This window comes from Squalius cephalus (assembly GCF_949319135.1).
Source record: "Squalius cephalus genome assembly, chromosome: 22".
Lineage (NCBI taxonomy): Eukaryota > Metazoa > Chordata > Actinopteri > Cypriniformes > Leuciscidae > Squalius > Squalius cephalus.
In genome coordinates this window covers 31,371,212-31,384,796 of record NC_137143.1, presented here as the reverse complement: position 1 = coordinate 31,384,796, position 13,585 = coordinate 31,371,212, and the positions used below count along the sequence as shown (strand labels likewise).

At 39.7% G+C, this 13,585-nt stretch overlaps 1 protein-coding gene across 1 annotated transcript in view; it reads left to right on the top strand.

Annotated features, from left to right (window-relative positions):
• gli2b (GLI family zinc finger 2b) overlaps positions 1 to 13,585 on the top strand; it is an 88,567-nt gene that overhangs the window by 42,404 nt on the left and 32,578 nt on the right. Inside the window, exon 3 of the mRNA XM_079857792.1 lies at positions 4,235 to 4,340. Coding sequence (XP_079713918.1) covers positions 4,235 to 4,340 — 106 coding nt within the window. The remainder of the gene's footprint in view (positions 1 to 4,234; positions 4,341 to 13,585) is intronic.

Below are 13,585 nucleotides of genomic sequence, written 5' to 3'. Positions count from 1 at the left end.
ATATAACTAATTGCATGCGAACAAATTCTCCTACATTTTAGGATATCAGAGTTGTGTGCCGTTCAGAATCAAACTGAGAATATTCACAGCTGTTTGACATCAGAAAGAGTTAAAATGGATGACTTTTATCCTTATTGGCATTGATGGTTCAATAAAGAACCGTCCATGTAACCATTGCACAGATAGTGGAAAAATGATTGTTTCGAAACCAAAAATGGTGCTTTTAACCCCTTTTGGGAACTTTAATTTTCAAGAGTGTAGAAATGCTCCGCCTTTGAACGCCAAGCATCGGCCAGGTGAAGAAGTGCACGAGAGAGTCGTCATGCGCGCAGCCCGACACTGAAAAAGTGCGGCACCCCGCTGTGCCGTTCCCCCAGATGTGAAAACAAATGTTATCACCTAAAAACTAATAGATGCGAGGGTCTTGGCGGAAACTCCACTGCGCGCCGCAGCCCTGGGGGATAGAGCTCAGTGAGGCTGGTAAACGTGCCTCTTGAACTCTCCAGAGCGATCCTCTTTTGTTCTTCCCGTTGCGGAGGAACAATGGAGCTGTCGGCATGATCGAATAATCCTGCCCGCTCCTCCGGTGACGGGGGCCTGGACGAGAGCGGGTCACAAACGGGGTGGGTGTTTGTGCTGACATGAAAAATGCGACGGCTGGAAATAACAGTGGTAATGTGGATAATTGAGGGCGGGCACAGATGAATGAGGCTGCGGGGTAACGTGTCGTTTTAATGACAGGGACCGGGGCGGGTTCACGTTCGCCGCCGTCTTATTTTGGTCGGGAGTGTTTACGCCACTGCAAACGTTCTGCAGTGTTTGGGTTTAAGTTGTGTATTTTTCATGCTTCCAATTACCCCAGTTTGTGTTTTATTTTTGCATCGAGCAACATCGTGATTAAAGTCGTCTTAACCGGACCCGAGTGATTAGGATTCATGCGGTGGTCCATGAGAATCCCAGCAGCGGCTCCGTCATGTTCTGCTGACCCACTTCACTCTTTCTCTTTGTCCTCGACCTCTCTTCCCATCCAGTAATTCACCCGCTGCATTAGTAATGGGGCATTAACTGCGACCGGGCGATGAATGTGGACGCTAGCGTGCCTCTCACACCCAGCATGATTATACTCTTTACAGGCCTTCTACAGGCAAGATCTCAGTCAAGTTTCCTTTTCTCACTAGTTAAAGGTCAGAATTGCATGTCAGACCCAGTGTTTAGATGCTCCAGAACTCTGTTGTTTTTTCAACAGCTGTGTGGCATTACGGTTGCACATGTCAGGTGTGTTTTTATGGTGTTTTTCATCAATTAAAGGGAACCTGAGGCATTTTCCATGACAAATAACTACTATAAAGACAGCACATGACTTCAGCTAGTCACGCATTGCTGCTTTGTGCTAAATTATTTTTTAAAAAACAGGCCGAATACTGTAGACATAAGTAAAGATTGCTTATAGTCACGTCAGATGTACAGAATTTATGTGTCCTGTGTGTAAATGTGTGACTCTGCAGACAAACTTTAAGATCAGAACAGAACATGCTGAGTTTACTCAAACAAACTAATCTTGAAGGCAAGTTAAAGGGGAAGATCACCTAAAAAGTAAAGCAATGATGTCCATTAATCACTTTCATGTGGTTCTTCCTTCTTCGTTCTTTCTTGTGTAGAACAAAATTAGATGTTTAGCAGAATGTCACGCTGCTATTTTCCATACAACAAAGGCCGGGGCTAAAAAGGACCAAAAAACACCTTAAAAGGAGCTTTCTGAAGTCATGTGGTAAAAAGTCATCTGAAATAATTAACTAAGTGCAATGTAGTGTTGTTAGGGTTATACTGAAATATCTGAAATGCTTCCAATACTCATTTTCCTCAGAACTTTCATTTGCTCCTATAATTTTCCACTACTTTCATTTGCTCCGGATGAATATTGTTGGTGTTACAGGGCTTGAATTTCAGCGTGGGATTGCGCGTATTGCTCATCATTTTACTCATTCCCGCAGATTTTTTTCGCTCACACCCAAAGTGCGTTCATAAAGCCGCCTCTCGGTACTAAATTGAGTTCTTTTTCGCTGCTTATTGCGCTTAAACAGTCAAATACACACAAAATAATGTCAAAATGCCAGTCTTGGCGAGTATTCACATAAACACAGTCAGTTATGTTTTACGTGAACATAAACAGTTGAGAAAGAAAACGCATGTGTAACAGTAAAACGGATCCGTGCGTCAGGTCTTAAAGTGACAGCAGCCTAATAAACCTACTGCCAAATTATGAGATAATATAAAAAATATCTATATGGCAGTTTTCCCCATGGTATCGATGTCAAAATTGTGGCCAGTGAAAGTGTGGCTAGTAACTTTGGAAATTCACTAGCCACAGTGGCTGGTGAGCAAAAAACGTTAAAGGGATAGTTCACCCAAAAATGAAAATTCTGTCATCATTTACTCACCCTCAACTGTTTGGTTACAGACATTTTTCAAAATATCTTCTTTTGTGTTCAGCAGAAAAAAGAAATTCATACAGGTTTGATACAACTTGAGGGTGAGTAAATGATGACAGAATTTTAATTTTTGGGTGAACTATCCCTTTAATGTCAAGCCCTGGTTGTGTGTGTGAGGAAAAGAAATGAAAATTTTCCACCACCATTCTGCTAAATGTCTCCTTTTATGTTCCACAGAGAAAGAAAAGTCATTAAGGTTTGGAACACATGAAGGTGATTAAATGATTTCACTTTTAGTTTTTGGGTGCACTATCCTTTTAAGTTTTACATTATGTAAATATGAAGAGAGAGAGAGAGACAGGAAAGGCAGCGGGTCATTTACTGTCCTTTGGGACGGTCTTGTCTGCCATTCTGAAGGGGAACACAGTGACAAAGAAGCAGAGAGAGAGAGAAAGAGAGACTGCTGACTCACACTGGTTCTGTTGAGTGTATGAATCCTCTGGAGGAGCTGCTGAGAACCCCAGGTGTAGATAATGACCCGTGACCCCTGACCTCCCCGGGTCACCCCTCACCCTCCCACTGCTACCGCCCCAAAGAATGTTAATACAGTCCAGAGATCAGCTGATTCACTGACCCTCCTCTCATTCCTGCCAAGTCAAGCATTAATAGTACCAGTGTTCATAGCTGATGCATATAGAAACTCGTTTGTTTTTCTATCAGTTTTTTTTTTTTTTTTTTCACTGGGCATGAAAAGATTGAAGGATCTGCATTCATGCATTCATTCACATTTATTTGTATAGCGCTTTTCACAATACATATTGTTTCAAAGCAGCTTTACAGAAAATGCATGTTTTTACATTACAATTTAGAGTAATCTGTCATCAGAGGTGACTGTGAAATGTAAGAAATGTACAGTTCTAAGATAATACAAATCACGTAGTTAACTAACATCATGTATTGATTTAGCCAGAAACAATGAGCTCAATAAAGACTAATTAGAAAGAAAAGCTAGTTAAGACTTTAACATTGCAACCAGCTCTTCTCATATGGCACTATAAAGTTAGTGCGGCTGCACCCAAACATCAACTGTGGTTTCCCATTATCATAACTGCTAATGAAGCCCTGTTGACCTTTAACGGGACGTCCCGAGCCAACGGAGGCTTTATTACAGAAAAGTGCTGATTCTGATTCTCTTTGGGCTCAAATAAAACGATCCAGCCAAAGGAGTTATGATGAAAAGAAACGCCAGCCAACGGCAGACTGTAAAACGCTGAGGCAACAAGCAACAGCTTTTAGTCTCTCATTAGTTAGTGTGTTTGATTTCAAAGGCTGAACCTCCTCTGATTTCACGTCACCCTGGCACCTTCGTTTTGAGCTGGTGTCGGGGCCAGTAAAGCGTAGGGAACGCGGTTCAGGAGGGAGATGATCCGGTTGGCATGAGGCAGCGAAGCCGAGGCCGAGGAATGTTCTCCCAGTGCTGTCAGCCCCAGTTTGCATCCCGTATGGGTTTTCTCTTCATAACGTCCATCATCTGTGTGAGTTCAAAGAGCGTCTAGCTGCAGGTCTTTGTCAAAAGCCCAGTTGGATATCTTTTATGTTGGGGATGTAGGATTTCTTAGGATACTTTGATTATTTATTTATTCCTCCACTCTTGTGTAATAGTGCCAATATTTTACACGAAACTGCTCAGCACGCTCTGAAATTCATGTTACTTTATTGTAGCGCTGGTGCCTTTGAAATTTATTTTTTGAAAGTCTGGCTTTTTCTCAACTCTCTCTCTCTCTCTTTCTCCTTCTCTTTTTCAGGCCCTCATCACATCTTCCCAACTTTCCATTCTCCGATCCCCATCGACGTGCGTCACCATGAGGGGAGATACCACTACGAACCCCACGCGCTCCACGCTTTGCACGGGTAAGCCTGCAGCCCTGTCCGTTTCTGGCTCTGGTTCTCAGTGTTTGTGAATATAAATAACCCCTGCGCTCGCAAATAAAGCCTCTGCTTTGTTTATCCCTGCGGTCAGAAAGCGCACAGACATGCAACATTCAAATGCGGTGTAATCTCAGACACAGGTGATCCCAAACCAATGTGTTTGATGCTGAAAACATTTATAAAAAGCATGTGTGTTTATGACTGAAATGGACATTGTGAAGCACACATTATTTTGAGATTCAAAGCAAAAACTGAGCTACGTCATTCAGTTCTTGATTTAGTCGTTTAAAAACACTTAAACCCTCGCCTTGTTTCCGTGCCAGATAAAAAACACTCAAGGCCGGGTAAATCTCACATCCTGGAAACAGATTAGTGCAATTCATGGGATCAAACATCTGGAAAGGAGAATATAAACTTAGTCTCATTTCTGTCATGACATGGAGTGATTGGCATTATAATGGGTATGGACAATGTTGTATGTTTGGTCTTACTACTGCCAATACATACACAACACGCTACTGTGAGCAAGTAAGACATGCTGCTGCTGTACAATATAGCGTACATGAATTACCCATAGCAGATCTATACAGGTGGAGCTGGGGAAGGTGGAGGGTTTCTGAAGCGCGCTGCACTGCTAAGGCAAATGCTACCCAAGTATTTGAAGGTTGAGCAGCGAGCTCATTGGCTACTGATACGGCAGGAACCAATCAGCTGCGCCCTATAGATAACGATGTGATTATGAACAGGTGAGTAAAAGGACCTATTAGCTTGCAGCATCTAGAGTTTCATGCTAGAACTTTGTATTTATTTCTTTCATTTAACTTTTTACCTTTAAGGCTTGAGCAGACGTTTGACTACACTGGATGTGAGTCGCGTCAAAAGCAAATAGAAGCCAATTACAATCACCGACGCTGTCTACACTGATACAGTATACAGATGTGTGTTCAGATTATAATGACTGACGCTGTCTACACTGATACAGTATACAGATGTGTGTTCAGATTATAATGACTGACTCTGATACACTGATACAGTATACAGATGTGTGTTCAGATTATAATGACTGACGCTGATACACTGATACAGTATACAGATGTGTGTTCAGATTATAATGACTGACGCTGTCTACACTGATGCAGTATACAGATGTGTGTTCAGATTATAATGACTGACGCTGTCTACACTGATACAGTATACAGATGTGTGTTCAGATTATAATGACTGATGCTGATACACTGATACAGTATACAGATGTGTGTTCAGATTATAATGACTGACGCTGATACACTGATACAGTATACAGATGTGTGTTCAGATTATAATGACTGACTCTGATACACTGATACAGTATACAGATGTGTGTTCAGATTATAATGACTGACGCTGATACACTGATACAGTATACAGATGTGTGTTCAGATTATAATGACTGACGCTGTCTACACTGATGCAGTATACAGATGTGTGTTCAGATTATAATGACTGACGCTGTCTACACTGATACAGTATACAGATGTGTGTTCAGATTATAATGACTGATGCTGATACACTGATACAGTATACAGATGTGTGTTCAGATTATAATGACTGACGCTGATACACTGATACAGTATACAGATGTGTGTTCAGATTATAATGACTGACGCTGTCTACACTGATACAGTATACAGATGTGTGTTCAGATTATAATGACTGACGCTGTCTACACTGATACAGTATACAGATGTGTGTTCAGATTATAATGATTGACGCTGTCTATACTGATACAGTATACAGATGTGTGTTCAGATTATAATGACTGACGCTGTCTACACTGATACAGTATACAGATGTGTGTTCAGATTATAATGATTGACGCTGTCTATACTGATACAGTATACAGATGTGTGTTCAGATTATAATGACTGACGCTGTCTACACTGATACAGTATACAGATGTGTGTTCAGATTATAATGACTGACGCTGATACACTGATACAGTATACAGATGTGTGTTCAGATTATAATGACTGACGCTGATACACTGATACAGTATACAGATGTGGGTTCAGATTATAATGACTGACGCTGTCTACACTGATACAGTATACAGATGTGTGTTCAGATTATAATGACTGACGCTGTCTACTAGGGCTGAACGATATTCTGTTTTAACATCGACATTGCGTTGTGCGAATGAGCGATAGTCACATCGCCGGATAATGCGATGTGAAGGGTAGTAGCACACATGGTGTATTAAGAGAACGGTAGCACCAGGGTAGCACACAGTAAACACGAGTTTGTTGTATTGCTTTTTGCTGGGGTGACATACACGTTCCGCGTGCCTGCAAAAAAATAAAAAATAAAAAATAAATGATTTCGTACCAAAAAGAAAGTCAAAATCAGCTATTTGGGACTATTTCGTCTACAAAAAGGAGGATGTTGACCAAAAAGAGGTACTTTGCTGGAGTGTTATAATGTTGAGGTACTTTGCTGGAGTGTTATAATGTTGTGGATGGTTGTCTTTTTTAAAAAGTCTTTTATTTTTCGTGTTCGCATTCATGAGGAAAAAACAATGTTATGTGACAGTTCTCCGTTACGGACGTGAGTGCTCTGAAAGCGGCACTAAAAGACTGCTTTAAAACTTTCACAGAGACCTCAAACAGAAAGCACAAAGCATTTCTTTAAAACGAATTTCGTTTTGTATTAATTGTATCTTAATTTTAATCAATGTTTCATCATCCAATTTCCTGGATTTAATAAATAAAAAGTAAATATAGCCGACATAATCACGTCACGGAGGCGCCAGCGCCTGAACTGGAGCTTAAGCTATCATCCATGAACCAAAACTCAGCGTATAAGGTAGCCTACTCGCCTCACACACCTAAAAAAAAAAATAGAAATATATCTATTATCTACAGAAATCTCTACTTTTAAACGGAACCATTCAAAACAAAATAAAACTATGTAATCCGTATGAAAAGTGCATTTCTCTCCTGCGCGATCACTGCTGCGAAGATCGCGAGTCAGTATCGTCAACTTCATCTTTACAGAAAACACTTGTTTATTAATAAACAATTAAAATGTCTCATTGTAATATTTTACATATTCATAATCATTACTTTTGCTGGTTCTTTGTGACAGCTTTTAGGTGCCGTTTACATGAACGCGTCACTGTATCAGCACCGAAAACAGAGAGAGAGAGAGAGAATAATATATTTTTTTACTTATTTTGAGGAATTAGCCTAATGAACAACAAATATCTGTTAAGAGCGCCGCCACGTTGGATTGCATAGAACGTTCACCGAATTCTGACAGAAATATGTTCTAATTTTGGAATAAAATATTAAGTGGCCTTTTTGTCACTTGTAATGAAGCTTGCTTATTAGTGAAATTATTAATATCATGGAATGGTAATTATTGACTTTAGCCTGGATTGATGGCTCGCAATATCGCAATATATATCGTTGGGAAAAAAATATCGCAATGTAATTTTTTTTCCAATATCGTGCAGCCCTACTGTCTACACTGATACAGTATACAGATGTGTGTTCAGATTATGACTGACGCTGTCTACACTGATACAGTATACAGATGTGTGTTCAGATTATAATGACTGACGCTGTCTACACTGATACAGTATACAGATGTGTGTTCAGATTATAATGACTGACGCTGATACACTGATACAGTATACAGATGTGTGTTCAGATTATAATGACTGACGCTGATACACTGATACAGTATACAGATGTGTGTTCAGATTATAATGACTGACACTGATACAGTATACAGATGTGTGTTCAGATTATAATGACTGATGCTGATACACTGATACAGTATACAGATGTGTGTTCAGATTATAATGACTGACGCTGTCTACACTGATACAGTATACAGATGTGTGTTCAGATTATAATGACTGACGCTGTCTACACTGATACAGTATACAGATGTGTGTTCAGATTATAATGACTGACGCTGATACACTGATACAGTATACAGATGTGTGTTCAGATTATAATGACTGACGCTGATACACTGATACAGTATACAGATGTGTGTTCAGATTATAATGACTGACACTGATACAGTATACAGATGTGTGTTCAGATTATAATGACTGACTCTGATACACTGATACAGTATACAGATGTGTGTTCAGATTATAATGACTGATGCTGATACACTGATACAGTATACAGATGTGTGTTCAGATTATAATGATTGACGCTGTCTACACTGATACAGTATACAGATGTGTGTTCAGATTATAATGACTGACGCTGTCTACACTGATAGTATACAGATGTGTGTTCAGATTATAATGACTGACGCTGTCTACACTGATACAGTATACAGATGTGTGTTCAGATTATAATGACTGACACTGATACACTGATACAGTATACAGATGTGTGTTCAGATTATAATGACTGACGCTGTCTACACTGATACAGTATACAGATGTGTGTTCAGATTATAATGACTGACGCTGATACACTGATACAGTATACAGATGTGTGTTCAGATTATAATGACTGATGCTGATACACTGATACAGTATACAGATGTGTGTTCAGATTATAATGACTGACGCTGATACACTGATACAGTATACAGATGTGTGTTCAGATTATAATGACTGACGCTGTCTACACTGATACAGTATACAGATGTGTGTTCAGATTATAATGACTGACTCTGTCTACACTGATACAGTATACAGATGTGTGTTCAGATTATAATGACTGACGCTGATACACTGATACAGTATACAGATGTGTGTTCAGATTATAATGACTGACACTGATACAGTATACAGATGTGTGTTCAGATTATAATGACTGACTCTGATACACTGATACAGTATACAGATGTGTGTTCAGATTATAATGACTGACGCTGTCTACACTGATACAGTATACAGATGTGTGTTCAGATTATAATGACTGACTCTGTCTACACTGATACAGTATACAGATGTGTGTTCAGATTATAATGACTGACGCTGATACACTGATACAGTATACAGATGTGTGTTCAGATTATAATGACTGATGCTGATACACTGATACAGTATACAGATGTGTGTTCAGATTATAATGACTGACGCTGTCTACACTGATACAGTATACAGATGTGTGTTCAGATTATAATGACTGATGCTGATACACTGATACAGTATACAGATGTGTGTTCAGATTATAATGACTGACGCTGTCTACACTGATACAGTATACAGATGTGTGTTCAGATTATAATGACTGACGCTGTCTACACTGATACAGTATACGGATGTGTGTTCAGATTATAATGACTGACGCTGATACACTGATACAGTATACAGATGTGTGTTCAGATTATAATGACTGACGCTGTCTACACTGATACAGTATACAGATGTGTGTTCAGATTATAATGACTGACGCTGTCTACACTGATACAGTATACAGATGTGTGTTCAGATTATAATGACTGATGCTGATACACTGATACAGTATACAGATGTGTGTTCAGATTATAATGACTGACGCTGTCTACACTGATACAGTATACAGATGTGTGTTCAGATTATAATGACTGACGCTGTCTACACTGATACAGTGTACAGATGTGTGTTCAGATTATAATGACTGACTCTGATACACTGATACAGTATACAGATGTGTGTTCATATTATAATGACTGACGCTGATACACTGATACAGTATACAGATGTGTGTTCAGATTATAATGACTGACTCTGATACACTGATACAGTATACAGATGTGTGTTCAGATTATAATGACTGACGCTGTCTACACTGATACAGTATACAGATGTGTGTTCAGATTATAATGACTGACGCTGTCTACACTGATACAGTATACAGATGTGTGTTCAGATTATAATGACTGACGCTGTCTACATTGATACAGTATACAGATGTGTGTTCAGATTATAATGACTGACGCTGATACACTGATACAGTATACAGATGTGTGTTCAGATTATAATGACTGACGCTGATACACTGATACAGTATACAGATGTGTGTTCAGATTATAATGACTGACGCTGATACACTGATACAGTATACAGATGTGTGTTCAGATTATAATGACTGACGCTGATACACTGATACAGTATGCAGATGTGTGTTCAGATTATAATGACTGACGCTGATACACTGATACAGTATACAGATATGTGTTCAGATTATAATGACTGACGCTGTCTACACTGATACAGTATACAGATGTGTGTTCAGATTATAATGACTGACGCTGTCTACACTGATACAGTATACAGATGTGTGTTCAGATTATAATGACTGACGCTGTCTACACTGATACAGTATACAGATGTGTGTTCAGATTATAATGACTGACGCTGATACACTGATACAGTATACAGATGTGTGTTCAGATTATAATGACTGACGCTGTCTACACTGATACAGTATACACATGTGTGTTCAGATTATAATGACTGACGCTGTCTACACTGATACAGTATACAGATGTGTGTTCAGATTATAATGACTGACGCTGATACACTGATACAGTATACAGATGTGTGTTCAGATTATAATGACTGATGCTGTCTACACTGATACAGTATACAGATATGTTTAGTTTCTGACAGAGTCCACTCGTTTGAGTTTGCCTACAACAGGACAAATAGGAGAGTGAAAGAACATTTGCTTTGACACGTCCAGTTTAAACAGCTTGTTTACGTTTCTGTACAGACTTCATAAGGATCCGAGCATTGGAAACATGGATGGTTTATTTTAATGGCGTCCCGGATCACTTTAGAGGATTATATGTTTGTTCGGAGCATTTTATTTTGTAAACGAGGCAAGTGTAATGCGCCAGGCCATCCAAGATGTAGGTGTCTTTTTTCTTCTTCAGTAGAACAGTAAAAAGATGTTTTAGCTGAAACCGTGGTTCTTGATGATTCATAAAATGCAAGTCAATGGCTACCGTCACTTTCAGAGTCAAAAAAACATATACAGGCAAAACAAAAAACTCCTGACGACACATTGAGGTCTTATGAAGCGAAATGATCGGTCTGTACAAGAAACCAAACATTTGATTTCTTAGCTTTGTTTTAAGTATCCATTGTGTCACCTTAGATCATCTGATCTTGGGAGAATTTGATTAGAAATTGAGTTCATATTAAGACTTTTGATGCATGTTGTTGACAAACTCTTGAGGAGACACGTGAAATTACTGGGGAGAAACTAGAGAATCAGGACACATTAAGTTTTTAGTTTTGATCCAGATCAGATAAATTGATCTTGGAAGAATTTGATAAGAAATATTTGAGCTATTATTGAGATCTCGGACTTTTAACCAGTCTTTGGTGCAAAAGGCTGAGCACATTGATTAGGTCTTTGCTGAAACTCTAGAAGAGATACATGTGAGATTACTGGGGAAAAACGTGAAAATCAGGACACTTCATTGGGCTTTCGGTTTTGTTTTGTTTAAGTATCAATTTTGCTCAGATATTTCTCATCAAATTCTCCTCAAAGGTCACTATGTGCAATATACTTACTATATGCACTATACCCACTGTGTATAGTATTTATATAATTTTTGTATATTTTCAGTATTTACTTTAGATTGTCTTATGTTTATTTGTTATTTGTTCTATCTATAGTGTATGTTACGTCCACCTGTTGTTGTCCTGCTTGTACTATCCTTACGCTGTTGTCTTATTTATGCTTGTAATTATTGTGCACATTTGGGCTTGGAGAAACACAATTCCGTTCTGCCGTACACTATTGTTGTACGGTTGGAATGACAATAAAGCAACTTGAACTTGATCTTGGGAGATATTGATGAGAACTTATTGAGTTCTCTGACATTTGCAGACTTGGAAACCAGACCTGGTGTCTTGGAAGAGCTGAGCACATTGTTGAGATCTCGTCTGAAAGGAGACACATCCAAGTATCAAGAGACTTTAGCATTTGGTCTCTTTGCTGTCTAGAAGAAACAGTTGAGATATTCCAGAGATCTGTGATTTATTTCCTAAGGATTTACTTTGGGCTCCCCAAACAGAAATCTTCCGTACTTTATTTCTCCAGCCGTCCAGCCCAGAGGTCTTGTTTTTCCCAGCATGCACTAGTTCAGGTGTGTCGAGCCGCTGCAGTAATGTAGGTTAACCTCTAGACCTTCAGAGCTTCATGCGTCCCACGTGAATTTTCCAATTTTCCAGGCGGCGGTATTGTAGAATCAGAACATAAAGTGGGCTGCGCTAGTTTTTGAAGTTGCACTTTGTTGTTTTCCCTTAAATACAACACCTTGGAGTTTTTTTCTCCCCTCCTCGTCTTTTTTGAAACGGGGTCTTGAGGCTCGAAGGAAGGTTTATCTTAAAAGAGCAGAATAAATCGATAGAATTCTCGAAGTAGCGCTGTTACATTTAAATTCACAGATTTTGATGGTGATACATTCGGTCGGGCCGCTAGCAGCTAGCCTATTCATCACACATAGAGCCGCGTTGGGGGGAGACTAGCTGTCTCAACACTCGCTCGCCTTGATTAATGTGATTTGATCTTGACAGTGGACCCCTAATTCATCAAGACCTTGATCTGGCTGTCTTTTCCTCTGCCTGAGCCAAATTCATCTAATTACAGGGACATTGTGCAGCAAATTAAGCGCGGTGTCGCCCGTGGCAAGCCGAGACACTTTGTTACAGTCGCCGGGCGGCATGTCAAGGGTCTCCGAGCTGATTGTCTAACATGACATCTCCATACAGTTCGTTTTATCATTGTTTGCATATAAAATAATGAGGGTGCTGGTTATTTTGTCAGAGCTGTCAGCGGAGCGGCAGTAGGAAGCTTCCCCTATGGATATCTTGCTTTCGTTCTTCATTTTTTTCCCTCTGTTTGACAAAGCGAGGTGGAGAAAAGCTAGCTTTTTTTCCCAGAGCTGGCTGAAATGACAACGGACGGTGCGATTCATCTGCGTAGCGGACGGGAGCGCCGTGGGAATTCTCCCAGGCGGAGGAACGAACTTCCGAACGATCCTCCCACTTGTCAGCGTCTCTTCCCGTCCAGCCGAGTGTCAGAAAGCTTCCGGCGAGACGACAGGCCTGGAGAAAGACACTTCCACTGCTCCGGTGCCGCTGGAAACATAAACGCTTTTGCTTTGAGGGAAATAGGGAATATTTCACATCTGTTGTTTAGTGTAGATTAACACAGAAAATAATGTCTACTTGTCCTTAGTAGAAAAATGATTAGGAAACCTGTTTACAGTAA